The 23011-nt window shown below is 41.3% G+C and overlaps 2 protein-coding genes across 2 annotated transcripts; both read left to right on the forward strand.

The window, feature by feature from the left end:
* Nucleotides 1-5326: 5326 nt before the first annotated feature.
* Nucleotides 5327-8759, forward strand: fpr1 (formyl peptide receptor 1). Its single transcript, XM_020497778.2, has 2 exons — nucleotides 5327-5561; nucleotides 6778-8759. The coding sequence occupies exon 2, from the start codon at nucleotides 6791-6793 to the stop codon at nucleotides 7925-7927; it is 1137 nt and encodes a 378-aa protein (XP_020353367.2). The 5' UTR covers nucleotides 5327-5561; nucleotides 6778-6790; the 3' UTR covers nucleotides 7928-8759.
* Nucleotides 8760-11233: 2474 nt separating this feature from the next.
* On the forward strand, nucleotides 11234-21408 carry LOC109901796 (zinc finger protein 271). Its single transcript, XM_020497762.2, has 2 exons — nucleotides 11234-11392; nucleotides 18067-21408. The coding sequence occupies exon 2, from the start codon at nucleotides 18159-18161 to the stop codon at nucleotides 20178-20180; it is 2022 nt and encodes a 673-aa protein (XP_020353351.1). The 5' UTR covers nucleotides 11234-11392; nucleotides 18067-18158; the 3' UTR covers nucleotides 20181-21408.
* Nucleotides 21409-23011: the final 1603 nt, after the last annotated feature.

The raw sequence follows: 23011 nt of genomic DNA on the forward strand, positions 1-23011 counted from the left end.
CACCACCCGATGTCACAGGATGGCCAAAAAGGTAATCAAGGACAACAACCACCCGAGCCACTGCTTGTTCACCCCGCTATCGTCCAGAAGGTGAGGTCAGTACAGGTGCATCAAAGCTGGGACCGAGAGACTGAAAAACAGCTTCTATCTGAAGGCCATCAGACTGTTAAACGGCCATCACCAACATAGAGTGGCTGCTGCCAACATACAGACTCAAATCTCCGGCCACTCAAATACATTTTATAAATTGATTTAATAAAGGTATCACTCGTCACTTTAAGTAACGCCACTTTAATAATGTATACATATCCAACATTACTCATCTCATATGTTAATACTGTATTCTATACCATCTACTGCATGTTGCCTATGCCACAAAGCCAGCGCTCATCCATATATTTATATGTACACATTCTTATATATCTCTTTACATTTGTGTGTATAAGGTAGTCATTGTGAATTTGTTAGATTACTTGTTAGATATCACTGCACTGTCGGAACTAGAAGCACAAGCATTTCGCTACACTCGCATTAACATCTGCTAACCATGAGTATGTGACCAATACGATTTGATTTGATCTTTATTTAACTAGGCAAGTCAGTTAAGAACCAATTCTTATTTTCAATGACGACCTAGGAACATTGGGTTAACTGCCTTGTTCAAGGGCAGGGGCAGAACGACAGATTTGTACCTTGTCAGCTTGGGGATTTGAACTTGCAACCTTTCGTTACTAGTCCAACTAGTTACTAGTCCAACACTCTAACCACTAGGCTACGCTGCCGATCTGATGTTCAAAACAACAAAATAATCACAAAATAGCTAAGTTGGGTCAGAGCTTGTAAAATAGTGGCCATCCAATACTGCACCAGCTTTCTTTAAGATGTAAGTGAGTGTAATATGCCGTGATGGTCAATGAAAACATCACATTTGACCATAGAAGTAGTAGTTCATGAAGGTTCCGGTCAATGAATGACTGCTGGTAGGTCAATTTTGGACATTCTTTTACAACGTGTTTAAGGGCAGACATCCAATATGCAAAACTACTAAAGAAAGTGTCAAAAGGTCAGCGGAAGCAAACGTTATAAAACACCACAAAGTCCACACTAATCAGGAAAAGGTGAATGACAAAATGACACATTCGCAGCTGGCCTAAATATTAAGATTTTAACCACACAGAGCAGACAAGGTGATAAAATATATGCTTTTCTATTGTAACTTGATAGTAACATTTAGCTTTTAGTGCACTTGTGTAATTCACTCATCTCAAATCAAATCAAATTTTATTTGTCACATACACATGGTTAGCAGATGTTAATGCGAGTGTAGCGAAATGCTTGTGCTTCTAGTTCCGACAATGCTGTAATAACCAACGAGTAATCTAACCTAACAATTCACAACAACTACCTTATACACACAAGTGTAAAGGGATAAAGAATATGTACATAAAGATATATGAATGAGTGATGGTACAGAGCGGCATAGGCAAGATGCAGTAGATGGTATCGAGTACAGTATATACATATGAGATGAGTATGTAAACAAAGTGGCATAGTTTAAAGTGGCTAGTGATACATGTATTACATAAAGATGCAGTAGATGATATAGAGTACAGTATATACGTATACATATGAGATAGATAATGTAGGGTATGTAAACATTATATTAAGTAGCATTGTTTAAAGTGGCTAGTGATATATTTTACATCAATTCCCATTATTAAAGTGGCTGGAGTTGAGTCAGTGTGTTGGCAGCAGCCACTCATTGTTAGTGGTGGCTGTTTAACAGTCTGATGGCCTTGAGATAGAAGCTGTTTTTCAGTCTCTCGGGTCCCAAATTTGATGCACCTGTACTGACCTCACCTTCTGGACGATAGCGGGGTGAACAGGCAGTGGCTTGGGTGGTTGTTGTCCTTGATGATCTTTATGGCCTTCCTGTGACATCGGGTGGTGTAGGTGTCCTGGAGGGCAGGTAGTTTGCCCCCGGTGATGCGTTGTGCAGACCTCACTACCCTCTGGAGAGCCTTACGGTTGTGGGCGGAGCAGTTGCCGTACCAGGCGGTGATACAGCCCGATAGGATGCTCTCGATTGTGCACCTGTAGAAGTTTGTGAGTGCTTTTGGTGACAAGCCGAATTTCTTCAGCCTCCTGAGGTTGAAGAGGCGCTGCTGCGCCTTCTTCACGATGCTGTCTGTGTGGGTGGACCAATTCAGTTTGTCTGTGATGTGTACGCCGAGGAACTTAAAACTTTCTACCCTCTCCACTACTGTTCCATCTATGTGGATAGGGGGGTGTTCCCTCTGCTGTTTCCTGAAGTCCACAATCATCTCCTTAGTTTTGTTGACGTTGAGTGTGAGGTTATTTTCCTGACACCACACTCCGAGGGCCCTCTCCAAACAACGGAGATAAAATAACCTGTGTATGACGTAGGTCTGGGTGTTCAAAATCAAAGGAATGATAAAAGAGGAAGTTGCTTATAAGAAAGTGACCTTTGCTGTTTGCATAAACTCTTAGTCCCATTATATTTTATATCACACATCCGTATTATTGTATGTGACACAATAGATTCTTTAGAAGAATGTAAAACAGTAAAACAGGCCCTTGACAGTAAAACAGGCCCTTGACAGTTACTGAGTAAATGCTGAGAATGGGGTCAACTTGATACTGGAGTTTCTTGGTAATTGTGCCTGAATGTAGCACTATATATTTAGCAAATATACACATTAAAAACAAAGACTACATAAAGTATGGCCATGTTGTGATGGATCCAGACAACAGGCTTAGTCTGTGTCAACAGAGCTTCTGGTTTCATTTCTAAAATGCAGAGGCAACATTATGCCCATAATGTCCTGTTCAGGACTTTAGTGGACACAGCAATAGAGGGAGTAACCTGCCATTTGAGAGAGCTGTGGTGGCCGCACCAAATTACTGGCAGATGCTGTGAGTTTGCTTGTCACATGCTCGGCAGTGCAGAGAGGAATATAAAAACATATACACTACCGTTCAAAAGTTTGGGGTCACTTAGAAATGTGCTTGTTTTTGAAAGAAAAGCACATTTTTTGTCCATTAAAATAACATCAAATTGATCAGAAATACAGTGTAGAAATTGTTAATGTTGTAAATGACTATTGTATTTGAGTGTCTAGTTTGAGAAACAGACACCTCACAAGTCCTCAACTGGCAGCTTCATTAAATAGTACCCCCAAAATAACGGTCTCAACGTCAACAGTGTGGAGGCGACTCCGGGATACTGGCCTTCTAGGCAGAGTTGCAAAGAAAAAGCCATATCTCAGACTGGCCATTAAAAATTTAAAATGTAACATGGGCAAAGACACTGGACAGAGGAACTGTGCCTAAAAAGCTAACATCCCAGTCACCTCCTCATTGTTGACGCTGGTGTTTTGCGGGTACTATTTAATGACGCTGCCAGTTGAGGACTTGTGAGGTGTCTGTTTCTCAAACTAGACACTCTAATGTACTTGTCCTCTTGCTCAGTTGTGCACCGGGGCCTCCCACTCCACTCTCTATTCTGGTTAGAGACCGTTTGCGCTGTTCTGTGAAGGGAGTAGTACACAGCGTGGTATGAGATCTTCAGTTTCTTGGTAATTTCTTGCATGGATTAGCCTTCATTTCCCAGAACAAGAATAGACTGACGAGTTTCAGAAGGAAGTTCTTTGTTTCTGGCCATTTTGAGCCTGTAATCAAACCCACGAATGCTGATGCTCCAGCTACTCAACTAGTCCAAAGAAGGTCAGTTTTATTGCTTCTTTAATCAGAACTACAGTTTTCAGCTGTGCTAACATAATTGCAAAAGGGTTTACTAATGATCAATTAGCCTTTTAAAATGATAAACTTGGATTAGCTAACACAACGTGCCACTGGAACACAGGAGTGATGGTTGCTGATAATGGACCTCTGTACACCTATGTAGATATTCCATTAAAAATCAGCCGTTTCCAGCAACGAAAGTAATTTACAACATTCACAATGTCTCCACTGTATTTTTTAATCTATTTTATTTCATTTTAATGGACAAAAATGTGCTTTTCTTTAAAAAACAAGCTAATTTCTAAGCGACCACAAACTTTTGAACGGTAGTGTATATGTCCAGATGTTGATTCAAACAGTCAACACAGAGTTATTACACTGAACCTCAAGCAAACATGAGCTCACCCCACAAAGAGAAGGTGCCTGACATTGTTCCTGGACACTTGGCCAGTCAGCAACAGAACATAGGCTAATTCACTCACATAGAGCTACACGGAGTGTACAAAACATTAAGAACATCTGCTCTTTCCATGACATAGACTGACCAGGTGAATTGAGGTGAAAGCTATGATCCTTTATTGATGTCACTTGTTAAATCCACTTCAATCAGTGTAGATGAAGGTATGTAGACAGGTAAAAAATATATATATACTTTGAAGTCTTGAAACAATTAAGACACGGATTGTGTATGCATGCCATTCAGAGGGTGAATGGGCAAGACAAAATATTTAAGTGCTTTTGAATGGGGTTTGGTAGTAGGTGTCTTGCGTACCGGTTTGTGTCAAGAACTGCAACCCTACTGGGTATTTCACGCTCAACAGTTTCCTGTGTGATCAAGAATGGTCCACCACCCAAAGGACATCCAGCCACCTTGACACAACTGTGGGAAGCATTGGAGTCAACATGGGCCAGCATCCCTGTGGAATGCTTTCAACACCTTGTAGAGTCCATCCCAGAAGAATTGATGCAACTCCATATTGGGAAGGTGTTCCTGGTATACTCTGTGTATATTGTTGATAGGACTAATTACAACCTAAAACATCTCAACAAACTATGCTGAAAATCACCAACAAATCTATAGATACTCCAATAGGCTATTCAAGTTTGAATGTACCCATAGGAACACCCATTTGGCTTTCAACCATAAGTGGATAGATTGTAGTTAATGAGATAATATTGCAGCATAGTCACTTAGCTATATAAAGACCATTTCTACCCTCAAAGGAAATGGCAGAATTTTATTTGGTTACAGATTCCAAAGCACATTTCCCTATTTCTCCTCCACCGCATGGAAAAGCAAGCGTTCCTTGGTTTTGTGCTGCGTTCATGTGCTAGTCGAAACTAGGACACTTTGAAACGTACGACTTGCTATATAGTTGTAGTTATACACGTGCAGTGTTCAACGAATCAGTTTCCTGGTTCCGAATAGCATGTGAACGCGGCATATATAGCTTGATGCCTGTGTCAAAATGTCAATTAATTTTGTCATTGTGGGTTGCTCTACACACAAACACTTAGCCAACAAACATTGCGTAAAAATGTATCTTTGTTACGTGTTGAATGATGTGTTTCTTGCACAGAATGTCGATATTTGCATTCGAAAATCATTTAATGTGAAGTGGATCTTACAACTTTGTTTTCCAGCGGAACATATGAAGAACTGACGTCACACACTTCAAGATACTTCACAGTCTGCGCCCCTCCTGACTACAGCAGTGTAGTCGAAGCCGTTTCGTGCCAGACAACGTCCTTCAAGCCGTTCGCCTGTTCTGATTTGAATATACACGTTATTCAAGGTATGTCTATAACATTTTTCACCATTCATTGGAGTAATCAGATTACATTGGTATTTGTAGGCTTCTACGTCAATAGTTGAAGGAATAGAACAATATAAATTCTTTACCATCCCTTTTAAAAACTTTGCGAATAAACAGACTACCCGAGCAAAAGTTACATTCATATAATTTGTATGTGTAGCTTGTCTTATGATCATGATATACCAGTTGAGGGTAACATTAACTTATTAATAACAAATAATTGGGAAGAAATGCTATAATAACGGTATGAATTGTGATTTAAAAAAAATACTGAATTAATCCATAATCCCTTCTAACAAATTTGAATAAACAATACTAAATCAATAAATTACTCTTACAGGATAAATAGGTAACTTAAACAGTGCATTTAATAGGCATATTACGCATTATCCAACTAGATGAGAAATATCAACTGAATTACATTTTATTTTTCATTCTATATGAAAAACATTCCTACCTCATTCCACAGTTCTATTCCATAGTATAGAAGATTGGCTGTGAAACTCTGAACAAATTGCTCTCCTTAATTACTCACCAAAAAAAACGAATTATAGAGTGCACGTTCTTGACTTTTATAATGATCTTGGGGTTTCCAAAAAATTCTACCTTTGTGGCTTGTGAGGGTAAGTTAAAGAGAAATACTTTAATTATTACTGTCTGTCTGCTTCGTCACATTGGGCTACTTGTCAGAATCCCCAGTGTAGCACAACTTGCATTCATTCTACAAGTACTTCGTTCTGTGATGGATTGCACTACAAAGGCGGACAGGCTACACTGTGAAATACATATCTCACTTACCGGTATATATGGGGATTGGGCAACCAGCTTTGCACATAATAGGTATTTTTGTTCAGATCAACTCCTCCAACATTCTCTCAATATTTTAATGTAGAGTAAAATTTCACATTATTGCACAATACATTTTTTTGCTAAATTCATGCATTATCGGCACATTTAAAGTGTGTCAGTGAACTCTAGGGGATGTAAATAAGAACAGCAAGTAGTGGGGGGAATCAATTGTAAGGCAGCATGCCTGAAGAGTGGTGAAGGTCATTTATCCAAACAATAGAACAACATACTAAATATTAAAATATTAAATGGTTTATGCAGACTTTGCACATAATTAATTTACTGCATATTAACAAACTGTCATCTTCCCTGAAAATAAACCAAAAAATGTTCTTTACCCTCTCAGGTTCTCAAACACAATGATGGCCTTAACCACAACTCCTTTGTATCCTGAGATCTGGACAGAGCTGTCTCACAACGACTCATCGCCAGGCAACTCGACAGACAACTATGTTGACGAGCACGCAGAGCTCCGTCAGTCCCTCAACATCATGTCCCTCATCATTTCCTGCCTGGCCTTTGTGCTGGGGGTTCTGGGAAATGGACTTGTCATCTGGGTGACGGGATTTAAGATGAAGAAGACGGTCAACACGGTGTGGTTCCTCAACCTGGCTGTGGCCGACTTCCTTTTCACAGCGTTCCTGCCTCTGAGCGTGACCTACACAGCCATGGACTTTCACTGGCCTTTCGGCAAGTTCATGTGCAAGCTCAACTCCACGATCAGCTTCCTCAACATGTTCGCCAGCGTCTACATCCTGGTGGTCATCAGCATGGACAGGTGTGTGTCCGTTGTGCGCCCTGTCTGGGCCCAGAACCATCGGAACATACGCAAGGCATCCTATATCAGTCTGGGTGTCTGGCTGTGGGCCCTGGTCCTCAGCTCCCCCTACTTTGTCTTCCGGGACACCGGGGCGTCCTACAAGAACGAAGAAATCATCAACTGCTTCAACAACTTTGCTTTCTCCGATGACTATGACACAAAGGAGGTGGCAGAGCTGCGAGTGTTCCGCCATCAGGCCATGATCGTCACCCGCTTCCTGCTGGGCTTCGTTGTGCCCTTCGCCATCATCGTCACTTGCTACGCCGTCATCATCCACCGGCTCAAGAGGAACCGCAACCTGGCCAGCCACTCCGGGCGGCCATTCAAGATCATCGCCGCCGTCATCACAGCTTTCTTCCTGTGCTGGGCCCCCTACCACATCATGGCCCTGATCGAGATGGTGAACAACGCGGCCGCTGAGTTCAGCTACACGTTAGACCACGTCACCACCATCGGGGTCCCCATAGCCACCAGCCTGGCCTTCCTCAACAGCTGTCTGAACCCCCTGCTGTACGTGTTCATGGGCCAGGACTTCAAGGAGAAGCTGCGCAAGTCCATTCTGACGGTTCTGGAGAGTGCATTCACCGAGGAAGTGTCAAAGTCCAACCACACCTACACAAACTCTGGACTCACAAGCCGTAGCAAGGAGAAGTCCTATTCTGATGCTGAGGTATAGGGTCTTATATTATAATGAGAAAAACTTTATTGACCACACAATGTGGAAATTTGACTTTGGCTTTAAGATAACATGATTGACATCCTTAGAAGCAAAGAAAATACAAACATTAGAAGCCCCTTATCATCAAGGTAATTCAATAATGTTTTCAAACAGCTCGATACTTAGTTTAAGGGAAAGTTTAAGGCAGGATTTCAGAATTTGAATGCTGAGCATGTACTCAGTTTTAACAAGGTACATCTCCAGGACTGAATTCAAATCAACAAGTTTGATTTCAATAACCTTTTGTGACTCAGAAATGATGGGGTCTGTGAACACATTTCAGCACTGTTTTTGTATGGGCAATACAGTTACTAATGAGAATGTTGAAAGGGGGGTAGACTGTTAATAGAGAATACTGGATAAGATAAGAATAATTTGTATGATACACACGTCATTGTTCAAGCTGAAGATATAAATTATCTGTCTTTTCATTCAAAGACACTTTTTGTACATACTTGTTTTTGTTAAAATGAGGCTAATATTTAACAAAGAGACTATTTTCTGTGATTTAAACGTGTAATTGTTTTATTGAAGGAATGTTGTTTTTCCTTAATACTTTGAAGTATATGTTTGCATTTGTATACTTTTTTATGTTTGTATGATGTTACTAAATGCTTGAATAGACGACTACTTATTCATTTCTGTTTTCCAGAAATCTCCAGAACGCATAACCATCTCTGCCACATGGTGGCAGCAAAGCTCTGTCACAGTTAGACAGAATAAATGGAAATGGAATGTTGAAAATAAATCACCTTTGGCTCATGTCAAAAATACATCCCTATCTATTTAAGATTATCAGTGTCATGGTTTTTAAATTACAGATTGGATATCAATTCATACTGTATTGCTTTGACCTGTCCTATGTTATTAGATCAATGAGGGAGGAAGCAATTAACAAGTTTAACCTTTTTTCCCCCAACCATTCCTCTTACAATTGAACTTCATGCATTTGCAGCTTTAGAACAATAAATGTTTTCATGATGATGATGATCATTATCACCACCACCATCATCATCAACAACGTAATCTAATTGAATATAACTTGAATTGATCAACTCTTTAATCCTTTCACATTTTGTAGAAGTTCAACTTGCTACAGGCAAGATATGATGGTGTCCTTCAAGGTAACCTGTTTCTATAACTTCAGTCAACCTAGCTATATTTCTGATTCAGTAGGGTCAAGGCTATAACTGATATTTTGGCCACAATGTATCACAAGAATAATGGTGAGCCCAGCCACAGTGTATGAGTCTACAGGACAGACTGGTGAAATAATAGCTTATGGAGTGGTCATGAGGTGGGAGTAAGATGGGGGACAGGAAAACATTGAGAAAAGTGGAACATACTTTTGTAGTGTATGTGGACACCTGCTCGTTAAACATCTCATTCCAAAATCATGGGCATTATTATGGAGTTGGTTCCCCCTTTGCTGCTTAAACAGCCTCCACTCTTATGGGAAGGCGTTCCACTAGATGTTGAAACATTGCTGCAGGGACTTTCTTCCATTCAGCCACAAGAGCATTAGTTAAATCTGGCACTGATGTTGGGGATTAGGCCTGGCTTGCAGTCTGCGCTCCAAATCATCCCAAAAGTCTTTGAAGGGGCTGAGGTCAGGGTTCTGTGCAGGCCAGTCTTTGTTCTTCCACACCGATCTAGACAAACCATTTCTGTATGGATCTTGCTTTGTGCACTGAGATATTGTTATGCTGAAACAGAAAAGGGCCTTCCCCAAACTGTTGCCACAAAGTTGGAAGCACAGAATCGTCTAAAATGTCTTTGTATGCTGTAGCATTAAGATTTCCCTTCATTGGAACTAAGGGGCCTAGCCGAACCATGAAAACCTCCCCAGACCATTATTTCTCCACCACCAAACTTTACAGTTGGCACTATGTATTTGGGCAGGTAGCGTTCTCCTGGCATCCGCCAAGCACTCAGCAGTCCCGTTCTGTGAGCTTGTGTGGCCTACCACTTTGCGGCTTAGCTGTTGTTGCTCCTAGATGTTTCCACTTCACAATAACAGCACTTACAGTTGACCGGGACAGTTCTAACAGGGCAGATATTTGACAAACTGACTTGTTGGAAAGGTGGTATCCTATAACGGTGCCATGTTGAAAGTCACTGAGCTCTTCAGTAAGGCCATTCTATTGCCAATGTTTGTCTATTGAGATTGCATGACTGTGTGCTCGATTTAATACACCTTTCAGCAACGGGCGTGGCTGAAATAGCCGAATCTACTCATTTTAAGGGGTGTCCACAGACTTTTGTATATATAGTGTATTGTAAGTAAATTTGGAATGGGGACAAGCACAAACCATCTGGAAGATCGATGAAGGAGAATATGGCGGACAGGAAAAAAAGGAGAAAAGTGAAACATGTTTTGAATGAACATGGAAAGGTGGATCACATAGAACTTTTGGAAGAGCTACCAGAAGGAAATTGAATGTGATCAGTGTGAGGATGAATTAACCGCGGTGGCAGGTGCGGTGAAGAACACAGAGTTTGATCATCATCGTGATTATGACAAAGAAAAGATTCTTGCCCAGTGGAGTGAGATTTTTGGAGAGAATGGATCCTTGCCTTCTGGCAGATCCATATGTGGTGTCAGGTTGGGTGGTAAAGAGGTTGGGGAATGTTGGGTCAGTTAAAGTGACTCGAAGTGGAATCGTGCGTTTCTGCCTTCCAGAGGGAGCGTGCGCTCTGCACCACACGACTGGGGACAAGAACTGTGACATCTTTTCCTCTCTGGAACAGGGCGCCGTTAAAAGGAGTGATAACTGGAGTGGCGTTAAGTACTAAGTGGATCAACTGAAGTTGAAGATTCGTTTGGTGCTACACAGAACCGTTGGAGAACGCGTTGAAACAAAGAAGACACTGTCTGTACTACTGAGTGTTGATGCAGAGTTAAGATTGATTTTTGCAAGAATGGAACGTAAATTACAGAGTATAGATGTTCTGGTGGCAGCTGCTGAGAAGCACTTGGATGTACGAGATTTTACTGCAGAAGAGTTAGAGATGTTTTGAGCGATAGTGTCCTCTACTCCCAGGCTGCTGGGCCCCATGTAGGATCAGATAGGTCCAATGTAGTGGAGTAGTGGTGAGGTTGTAATGGGTTTGTTGGTAGTGCAAATTTTCCCAGTGTAATAAATTCATCCTACATAATAGTAGGACAGCCATTAGAGTAGGTGGCGGCATTCATCTATAATATTTGTTTGCGAACGGCCATAATACCGAAGAAGAAGAAGAAGAATGGCTGATGGTCTCCGCCCCTTTCTCCTCCGGATTCGTGTAATTACTATGTAGAAAAAAATGGGAAGAACTAGCGGGGAAGCGGTGGATACACCACGATTCGCAATGTAACATATAAGTGGAGCGATATAACGAATGGGCAGAGAACGTCTATACTAATCGGACTTTAAAAATGTGGTAAGTACATTCCAGAGTTCGATCCGATACAAGTTATACCTAACCTTGCTAGCTAGTTTAATGAACGGTTCGATAGGCCTCGCGCAATCTAAGCTAGCTAACGTAGTAGTCGCGGTGGCATCATTGTTGCGCAAAAAAAGCGAATAATTGAGCTAGCTATCTTGCTGCTGTCAGCCGGTTGTCTCCTTGCAAGGCATTTCACGCGAACATGTCCGCATTTCGTTTAAATACATACTTTTTTTTATTTCTAACTAGCTAGCCAAATAGCTTTTGTAGAGTTGTAGGCTAGCAGCAGCCCGACATTTTGTTGGTATCAAGACAGCTGTCACGATGCTTTAACTCTGGCTCTACACACGCAGAGAATAGCTAACTATGGTATGGCCATTGGCCAGACTGTCATAATAGTAATCTAGTGAAATTATTTTATATATCCAAAAATATAGTTGGTCATACAGGGTTGTGAAAGGTACCCCGTTTCGATTATAATACGCTAGCTAGTAGTTAGCCAATTTATTCAAAATGGACACTTCGAGTGTATTTTTGTGTATGGATAGCTAGCTAACTGATTTAGGTAGCTACATATTTAAAAAATCATCTCCAGCGTTTTCAAATGTTAATTACTTATTTTTATTAACTGTATAAAAGTCCTCATGAGCTGTGAAATTAGCTATTTGATAGAACCCAACCGATATGGCATTTTTGGATCTGATTTTAGAATGGAAATGTTCACAATAACCAATACATCTGCCAACATTTCTATTATTACAACGTTAGCTGGAATAAAACATGTAATTAAATTCTGTAGGGATTGTGCTTAAAACAGCTCTACAAAGGTACTCATAAAGCTGATTTCATAAATTGTGAGGAAAGAACAATGTAAGCACCATATAACATTTAGGAGCACCTGAAAGACACTTTTTTGGGGGGGGGGGGGCTGTTATTATAGGGAAAGGGGGATAAACTGCAGAGATTCCAGTAAAAATGTGCCTCTTTTAAGACAGCTGCATCATGCTAGCCAGTTGGAAAACAACGGACGTAGGACACATTTTCTATGTTTTGGTATTTAGCTATGTTTTCATCGATTGTAGGGCTGTAGACACTGAATTCTGGTAGTTGTCACTTGAAAGGAAAAGTTTAAATGAGCATGGTTACATGCACACAATATGATTATTGTGGCTAGTCATAGTAATAGTTTGTTTTAAAACAATACATTTCTCAAATCCTGTTTACATGGACACTGAAATCAGGCTACCTGATGGGACTCAAATAAATGCAGAAAATTGCTAATAAAAAGAAACGTTCTAACACCGTGACAGTGATATTTTTGCAAAGCCTATTTGATTCGGATCAAATACACATCTGGAACGCCGATTTGAAGCTTGTTTACATGTCCTAATAAATCGAAAGATTGCTCAGAAAACCAGATGTTTTAATTGGTGAATGCTTACTTTGATTTTGACCATACGCCAATTAAGATAAGATAAGCAGATACGTTTCGAGTTAGGTCAGGGTTATGGGTAGGGTTTAGCGTAGGGATCTCAAGGATACCAGGTAACACTAATCCTCAGTGAATGGTGTCAAGTACTCTGACACAGCTAGTTAGCTGACTAGCACTCGTCAGGGAAATGGGGGTGGCGAAACATGAATATGGACCAGTCCCTGACAAGTGACAACCCATACATTAAAATATAGCTACCAAGCGCTACTTTGTAACATGCTATATCGTTTGTGCCTATGAAAACATTTGGATGACAGAGCATGAGGAATACCCTTTGCAAAGATGAAATACAGTGCATTCGCAAAGTATTCAGACCCCTTCCCTTTTTCCATATTTTTTTCCATTACAGCCTTGTTCTTAAATGGATTAAAATACAAATCTACACACAATAACCCATAATGACAGTGAAAACAGGTTTTTAGAAATGTTAGCAAAATAATAAAATAAAAACCTTATTTACACAAGTATTCAGACCTTTTGCTATGAGACTCGAAATTGAGCTCAGGTGCATCCTGTTTCCATTGATCATCCTTGATGTTTCTACAACCTGATTGGAGTCCACCTGTGGTAAATTTAATTGATTGGACATGATTTAAAGGCACACACGTCTATATAAGGTCCCACAGTTGACAGTGCATGTCAGAGCAAAAACAAAGCCATGAGGTCGAAGGAATTGTATGTAGAGCTCCGAGACAGGATTGTGTTGAGGCACAGATTTGGAGAAGGGTACCCAGCAGCATTGACCTTCCCCCAAGAACACAGTGGCCTCCATCATTCTTAAATGGAAGAATTTTGGAATCACCAAGACTCTTCATAGAGCTGGCCTCCTGGCCAAACTGAGAAATCGGGGGAGAAGGGCCTTGGTCAGGGAGGTGACCAAGAACCCGATAGTCACTCTGACTGAGCTCCAGAGTTCCTCTGAGGAGATTGGAGAACCTTCCAGAAGATAACCATCTCTGCAGCACTCCATCAATTAGGCCTTTGTGGTAGAGTAGCCAGACGGGAGCCACTCCTCAGTAAAAGGCACATGACAGCCCGCTTGGAGTTTGCCAAAAGGAACTTAAAGGACTGACCATGAGATAAAAGATTCTCTGGTCTGATGAAACCAAGATTGAACTCTTTGCCCTGAATGCCAAGTGTCACGTCTGGAGGAAACCTGGCACCATCCCTATGGTTAAGCATGATGGTGGCAGCATCAGGCTGTGGGGATGTTTTTCAGCGGCAGGAGACTAGTCAGGATTTGAGGCAAAAATCCCCAAATACCGGTGTGCCAAGCTTGAGGCATCATACCCAAGAAGACTTGAGGCTGTAAATGCAGCCAAAGGTGATTCAACAAAGTACTGAATAAAGGGTCTGAATACTTATGTAAATGTGATATTTCAGTTTAATACATTTGCAAACAATTCTAAAATTGTTTTTGCTTTGTATTTAGGCGGTATTGTGGGTAGATTAAGTGGGGGAAAATAATGTAAGAAATTTTAGAATAAGGCTAACTTAACAATATGTGGAAAAAGTCAAGGGGGCTTAATACTTTTCGAATGCAAGGTATAACAGACATATTTTCATGGGCTTAACTAAAGGGCTGTAAGGTTACCACTGAGTTTAACGTTCTCAGAACGGCATTTGCTTCACATCCATTGTTTGTCACGACACCCAACACCCTTCCATGGCACTTCACATAACAGTATATTGCCGGTGTGCATTTTGGCACTTTCCTGAGCTGGCAAGCTTCTATCTATTCAGCACTCAACCGTAGATGCAGTAACAGTTTGTTCACAGTAGTTCACTGTCCTCCCTGACTGGTTTAGTTGTGTTGGGTGATATTGTCCAGTCTTGCTGTAATTCACCAAAGCAAGTTATCGCTCGCCATAAGCCTATGTAAAGAGCTCCCTCTTCAGGACAAATAATAAAATGCAAAAAAAGTAATTCTATGAACAGTAAAAAAAAAAAAAGTTTTTAGTTTAGTTTTTTTGTTGTTGAATCTTACCCCCTTTTTCTCCCCAATTCCGTGGTATCCAATTGTTAGTAGCTACTATCTTGTCTCATCGCTACAACTCCCGTACGGGCTCAGGAGAGACGAAGGTTGAAAGTCATGCGTTCTCCGATACCCAACCAAGCCGCACTGCTTCTTAACACAGCACGCATCCAACCCGGAAGCCAGCCGCACCAATGTGTCGGAGGAAAGACTGTGCACCTGGCAACCTTGGTTAGTGCGCACTGCGCCCGGCCCGCCACAGAAGTCGCTGGTGCGCGATGAGACAAGGATATCCCTACCGGCAAAGCTCTCCCTAACCCGGATGATGCTATGCCAATTGTGCGTTGCCCCACGGACCTCCCGGTCGCGGCAGGTTACGACAGTGTCTGGGCGTGAACCCAGAGTCTCTGGTGGCACAGCTGAAGAACTAGGTGTTTTAACGGTTTGTGCTTACTTTGCTTAGGATCTTACGCTGATTTAGATAATCAGAGTAAAGTGTTTACATCACTAATGCAAAATTCTGAGTATTGCCATAATCAGTTTAATGTTGTTATTAGTTGGTCTGGGACGATACATTTTCGCAATACTCATTGGTATCATGGCAAGGAAACAAACAAAGCAGATTTCATTTCTTTAGGAAGACAGCCCTAATGTTGCAAACAAGCATGATTATGTTGTCATTGAGTCACATTTATTTATTTTCCAAGTTATAGCACATTGTATTTCACATACATCAGGTTTTTAAAGGACCAAAGAGTTTGGTCTGCTTTGTGTTTTCATTTCTGCCATGGAAAAAATATTGCGATAGTGTTATCGTGTCAGCCCTAATTATTAGTGTGCATGTAAATGTACTCCATGGTTCTCCTCACTTTTGTCAAGTGATTTTTACAAAATGTAGTTGGCTAGCTAATTTGGATATGTGTCTAAGACACACATAGGCCTATGGGAAGCTGCATTTTCCTCAGGGTAGCTACTGTATATGCATTGGTAATCTGTCATTGCTAACATCTTCCATCTGCATTATTCGTAGAGCGGATACTAAGCTAAGGTTGATGTTAAATGATTGTACTCGTATGCAATGAAGCCCAACAATTTTAACGTAGCCTAATGTCTGGAAACAGCATGTTGCTGCACTCCACTCTAATAGTCTAGCTAGGTCATTTGTGGAACTTTAACAATGTAACATGTTTTTTGTAGAAAAACAGCCAGCCACCAAGCTGCTAGCTATGTAGTGTGAGAGAAAGTCTATGGAAATATCCCGACGTGAACGATAGAAGTAACGTGACATGCAGCCAAAATGGATGTGTGCATTTGCCACACTCAAGGGACACAAATGTTGTCATGGACCTGCTGAATTTCTTTGCTCTGTGTACGCCATAAGTGTCCCGTTTACCTCACTGTGTAAAGCACAAGTCTAAATGCCTTGAAGATTTTGAGGGTGCCCACACTATTCACTTTAGTTGTGGGGAAACTTGTTGAATGACAACTTTTTTTTTACTACAAAAAGTGGACTTGCATGTTTTTTTGCTTATTTTTAACCCAGTTTGACGCATCATTTTAATCATTAGCACGTCCATTTCCTACCAATCTCTGAAATGTGTTAGAATTTTTACACTTTTATTTAACTAGGCAAGTCAGTAAAGAACACATTCTTATTTTCAATGACTGCCTAGGAACGGTGGGTTAACTGCCTCGTTCAGTGGCAGAACGACAGATTTTCACCTTGTCAGCTCGGGGAACCAACCTTACAGTTAACTAGTCCAACGCAATAACAACCTGCCTCTCTCTTGTTGCACTCCACAAGGAGACTAGCTTGTTACGCGAATGCAGTAAGCCAAGGTAAGTTGCTAGCTAGCATTAAACTTATCTTATAAAAAACAATCCTAATCACTAGTTAACTACACATGGTTGATGATATTACTAGATATTATCTAGCGTGTCCTGCGTTGCATATAATCTGACTGAGCATACAAGTATCTGACTGAGCGGTGGTAGGCAGAAGCAGGCGCGTGAACATGAATTCAAACAGCACTTTCGGGCGTTTTGCCAGCAGCTCTTCGTTGTGCGTCAAGCATTGCGCTGTTTGACTTCAAGCATATCAACTCCCGAGATGAGGCTGGTGTAACCGAAGTGAAATTGCTAGCTAGTTAGCGCGAGCTAATAGAGTTTCAAATGTCACTGAGCCTGTGGTTGTTTCCCTTGCTCTGCATGGGTAACGCTGCTTCGAGGGTTGCTGTTGCTGTTGTGTTCCTGGTTCAAGCCCAGGGAGGAGCGAGGAGAGGGACGGAAGCTATACCGTTACACCGGCAATACTAAAGTGCCTATAAGAACATCCAATAGTCAAAGGTTAATGAAATACAAATGGTATAGAGGGAAATAGTCCTATAATTCCAATAATAACTACAACCTAAAACATCTTTCCTGGGAATATTGAAGACTCATGTTAAAAGGAACCACCAGCTTTCATATGTTCTCATGTTCTGAGCAAGGAACTTAAATGTTAGCTTTCTTACATAGCACATGTTGCACTTTTACTTTCTTCTCCAACACTGTTTTTGCATTATTTAAACCAAATTGAACATGTTTCATTATATTTGAGGCTTTTTGATGTATTATATTAAGTTAAAATAAGTGTTAATTCAGTATTGTTGTAATTGTCATTATAAAAAAAATATAAAAAATGGCCGATGAATCTGTATTGGCTTTTTAAGTCCTCCAATAATCGGTATCGTTATTGGCGTTGAAAAATCATAATTGGTCAACCTCTAATAGTTACTGTCACATTAAACTTGATCACTCATCAATCCTTACTAGGTGTGGGTGAAACCTTATCAAAATAGGTTGACCTGAGGGTATTGGAAGCAAACTAAGGTTTCGATCAAGGTTACTGTTTGTCTGCTCTTTTTTAGGCCATTTTGATAATAGGAGGAGCTAGTATGCGGACAATACAGGTGTGTCAATTGTCTCCATCTAATTTGAATGAGACCTAATTCATTTGTTTCAAAAAGTGTCAGCCTTTCTAACAGAATTGAAAGCCGATATAGTAGCGATTTGGCAGCGCAGGAGAGGCTTGGCAATTTGTAGAATCCAATCATTTGTTCCAACTCATGGTGTTGTAATTAAACTGTTATAGTTAGTCAGGACCAGCACCTGCGCCATATGTTTGGTAAAGTAGTAACTTATTTTTTCTCTTTTTCACAGTTCTGACCAGACAAAGGAAGAGTTCTACAAAACAAGGTGCTCATGAAGAATGGAACTAACCATGTTTAACTTTGATCATTGAACACACCCTAATGGATTACGTAAGCGCCGCTGAACCAGATGTTGATGCCTTCATCTGCACAGAATGTGGGGATGGCTTCAGGCGCTACCTTGACTTGGTTAAACACATTACTGTTCATGAACGACTCAGGACTCATGAACAAACAGATTTGTTTTCCCTTGACAGTTTACCCAATGGGTTTCAAGTTCCCCGTGAATATGCTCTCCATGAAAACGGAACTTTCATAGTGGTTGACAGATCTGGACCATCAAACAACCCATCTTCAACTCCTTCACCTTATCAGAATTCAAAGACCATTGTACTCAAAACTAAGCCAGCAAAAACTGATCTACGTGTCAACACAGTGTCTCACTCCCAGTGCCGCAGTGTCTCTCCTCTAAAACAGTACCGATGCGAAACATGTGGAAAATTGTTTAACAACCAGCTGAGTTTACAACGACATCAACAGTATCGTAATTTAGAGCAAGGTTATAAGTGCACCTTGTGTTGCAAGATCTTCACAGATAAAGAGAGGCTAAGGGAACATCTCCAAGAACATGCCCATGAAATATTTTACTGCTGTGGTCAGTGTGGAAAACGCTTCCTGAAACAAGAGACCCTGTATGCTCATCAAAAAGAGCAGCATGGATCGCTGGGGCTCAAACAAATGGGGAAGTCAGAGAATAGTCAAGAGAACATAATACAGAAAACATATCCCTGTAAGAAGTGTAATCTGTGTTTTTTCTGGCTCTCCGACTTGCAGAGCCACTTACTGAGTCATTCCAAAGACAAACCATTATCTGTGAACTCTTCATCCAAAATCGAGCAACAGTCTCAGAAAGATGAGCTATCACATACCATCGAGTACAGTGACAGCACCCCTACCGATGTGACTAAACAGTACAGCAGCGGCACCCCTACTACCGATGTGACCAAACAGTATAGCAGTGACGCAACTGTTGATGTGAAGACCCACAATGGCAAATCTGATTCCAAAACACCATCCTCTTTCAGACCATACCGCTGTGGTTTGTGTGGAGATCGCTTCCAACAGTTAACAGACTTGAAGGAGCATCATCTTACCCATCAGACACAAGAAGAAATTGACAAGTTAAATAAGGATTCAGAGTCACAAAGAGTTGTAAAAAGGCGGCGAAGGTATACTGGCATTGAGTGCATCGTAACAAAAGCACCTGCAAGGAAGGGAGGAAGGCCCCCACTTTATAAAAAAGGCTCTGGGACAAAATTACATCCATGCAAGCACTGCCACCGTGTATTCAGTCACTCTAGTAGTCTTTCTCGGCACAATAGATCCCACAAGGGGACTCTTCACACTTGTGTTCTCTGTGGGAAACATTTTCCACAACGCTGTGATGTCCGGAGGCATATAGCCATGTATCACAAACCTGAATTGGAGAAGAAGCCAAGTCTTAAGTACTTGGCATTGCATTCTAAACCAGATGGTGGTTCCCAATTGAATTCTGATGTGTTGGAACAGAATGCGTCATCTGAAGGAAAACCCAAGAAATCTTTAGACGGTGTTGTAACAGAATTGGACAGTGACAATGGTGACGATCAACAAACCACATCTACTGGAGAAGTGTTCGCTGCTCCTAAGGCACGGAGGAACTACAAGTGTGACCAATGTGGGAAAAAGTTTGGGCTGCTGTGTGTGTACCAACGGCATTTGCGGTACCACAAAAGGGAACCGGGTAGTGAAATGGTTAAGTGCCCTCGCTGCCCAAGTCGCTTCCGGAGTTCTTCTGCTCTAGGGCGCCATCTTGAGATTCACCCAAGTCAGTCAAGCGGGGAAACGGACATGGAAGGACGGGCATCTCCCACTGCTGACTCCAATCCAGACCTGGACTCTGACCAAGACAATGCAAAGGATTTAGTCGGTCATGGGGACATTGACGATGTCAAGGGTGGGAATGGTGAAAACATTGGTCCAGCAGAGGTGTTGTATGAATGCACTGAGTGTACAGAGACTTTTTCTTCCTTGCAGAAGTTTCTGAAGCACCAGAGTTCTCATGGGTCCGATAACCTTGGATAATGGAAACTATATGCATGGTATTTATATCCTGAGGTCCGAACCCTAACTTGAGATCGATGCACATACCACAAATTGTTGCACTGTTATGCAGACCTCAATTCATGATTTACAGAAGTCCGAGTTACTTGCACATGTCTCAAGTTAGGATTCTTTCCTTGATGATGGAGCAGTTAACAAGTGTTATATGCTATGAATTGAGGAACTACAACCAGTATGGTTCTTGTGGGTGGGTCATTAATTCTGAACTTTGATGTAGCACTGCATAGATCAAGATGTTGACTGGGAATTACCGAGATTTTTTAAATGTATTTTCTACGTTCATGTGAATTCGAGGTCTGTTTTGTATCAATGTTTTAGATTGTTTTGGTTACTTCCAGTTAAACCTTTGACATTACCCCTGGAAAGGCCATGGTGTGGGAATAATGCCTTAATATGCTCTGAGAGCATTATTGAAGCTAGTAGTCGAGCACAATTTGCTAAAGACCAAGTGGAAATAACGTTTTTGCAGATAGATTTGGACCCATGCAAAGCGTTAAGATGGTCTGAGGTATCAATGACTGTCCATTTTGTAAAGTAATTAGAAAAGTGCAATTCCATTGGGATTTTGCTTTAAAACAATTTAAGATGTTATTTATTTGCATTTGCCAAGTCTTTACAACCATGGTGTCTTTCTCAAGATCAAAAAAACCTGTCAAGGTCAGATGTTCCCAAACTACCAGACCAGGAATGTTTGTATCATTTTGAAAGGCTTTCTCATGTATATTTTGACTATATTGTGGTCTTGTCTCTCAATTCACTTAATGGTTCTGTTATCTAGATTAGTGGTTCCCAATGAGGGGTACTTAGCCTATCCACAGGGGGTACTTGAGATGACTCATGAGACCATAGGTCTACGGGTAAAATGCACATGGGGGGGTACTTCAGGGGTTGTCTGGGCAGAGCAAAATTCAGTTGGTGGTACAGTAACCGAAAAAGATTGGGAACCACTGCTCTAGATGTTTTCTGCCGCCAGTCTTCCGGGTGGCCACTGATCTGTTCACATGATCAGCATGTTTTTCCATAAGGCACGACAAAGTCCAGTGATTCCAATGCAAGCCACACGTAGCATTGTGATGTAAATTAACATTTTCAAATGGTACTGTTGCTTCCTTTATTGCCTACCAAATGAAAACACATGCATTGGCCCTGATTTTGTTAATTTTGTGCCATTAAAGTTGAAAGAAATGTATATTTTCCTAAAAATCAAATGATTGACCTATTTAAATGACCATCCAGTCATGGTTTTCAACTAATGATGAATGTGGTAAGGTGGAAATGTCAGTTTTGTGACTTTCCAACTCGTGGTCAGCTAGATCCTTTTCTGCCAGTACTTTGTGTTGCCTACACTGAAATATTCCTCCTACACAAGTTATAGAAGCACCATGTCTGGGATCCATAGGATGATGGTTTATATCAATTATATGTAAGATGGGATGTAGTTTCTCAACTATAAAGAAACATCATGGCGGGTTCAGACTTTTAAATGAATCTGTGTCCCAAGTGTTGAACACAAGAAATTCAGTAGATCAGACTCTTTCAGAATCATGTAGCAAGGACAGAGGTGACTTTGGGGGGGGAAAGAAAATTGCCTCTGACAAACGTGATCTTGTTCCCAGAAACTTCTGCCCAAATGCTCAGAGAGTCTGGTGGATCAGCAAGTCAAACTTGGCCTTTGTTAGCCAATACAGAAAGACGGGGAGAAACTCACAGTGCATAGGCATTGGTTCAATCTGCTTAATCTACCAAACAATCATCTCCCACAAACACTTCCCCATAACCTCGCAGTCGTGTGATTCGCTCAAATTAAATGAAGACAAATACTTTACTCAAGTCACTATTCTAGAATGTTATGGTCACTCCCACTAAGGACAACTTTGAATCGTTCATATCCCAGGCTTAGATGCACTGTGCGCATTAGCCTGGGGACAAGGTTATGACCAGTGTCACTGTCCTTTGTACTGGTCACTCCTATTGTGCCTTTCCTTCACCTGGCAGGTCTCCCTAGGGCTGCTTCCCGATTCCTGACCCTTCTCCCGGAAGTGGGCACTGCCATCTATACAATGGAAACTAATGCTTACACTAATCCAATGCCTTGAGGGAGCATGAGCAAGTGCACACTTCGGTGAGAAAGGTAGAGGATCGGATTGTATCCAATGGCCCAATCCAAAATCGACCCCAGACCCTACCTCCTATGCACTTTTGGGGATTTGACTGGTGTTTGCAACATTGTGAAACTTCCACCTAGCTTATCGGTGAGCAAGTGGAGCTATTGCCACTTGTAACCGGAAGGTTGCAAGTTCAAATCCCCGAGCTGACAAGGTACAAATCTGTCGTTCTGCCCCTGAACAGGCAGTTAACCCACTGTTCCTAGGCCATCATTGAAAATAATAATTTGTTCTTAACTGACTTGCCTAGTTAAATAAAGGTAAAATAAAAACTGTGCGTTGGACTAGTAACCGGAAGGTTGCAAGTTCAAATCCCCGAGCTGACAAGGTACAAATCTGTCGTTCTGCCCCTGAACAGGCAGTTAACCCACTGTTCCTAGGCCATCATTGAAAATAATAATTTGTTCTTAACTGACTTGCCTAGTTAAATAAAGGTAAAATAAAAACGGTCAAATTTCCACAAGTGCGTGTGGTCGATTGGGACAATGTGCGCATGATTTAGCCCGCTGGATGGGTGGAGTTCACACTTTACACCAAATTGAGTGGTTCCAAAAGTGCATACTCAGTCAACAGGGGGTGCTCAGTTTAAGTGAGTGCATTTAAGCTCAATTTATTGGTTGTGTTCCC

This window comes from Oncorhynchus kisutch, linkage group LG13 (genome assembly GCF_002021735.2).
Source record: "Oncorhynchus kisutch isolate 150728-3 linkage group LG13, Okis_V2, whole genome shotgun sequence".
Lineage (NCBI taxonomy): Eukaryota > Metazoa > Chordata > Actinopteri > Salmoniformes > Salmonidae > Oncorhynchus > Oncorhynchus kisutch.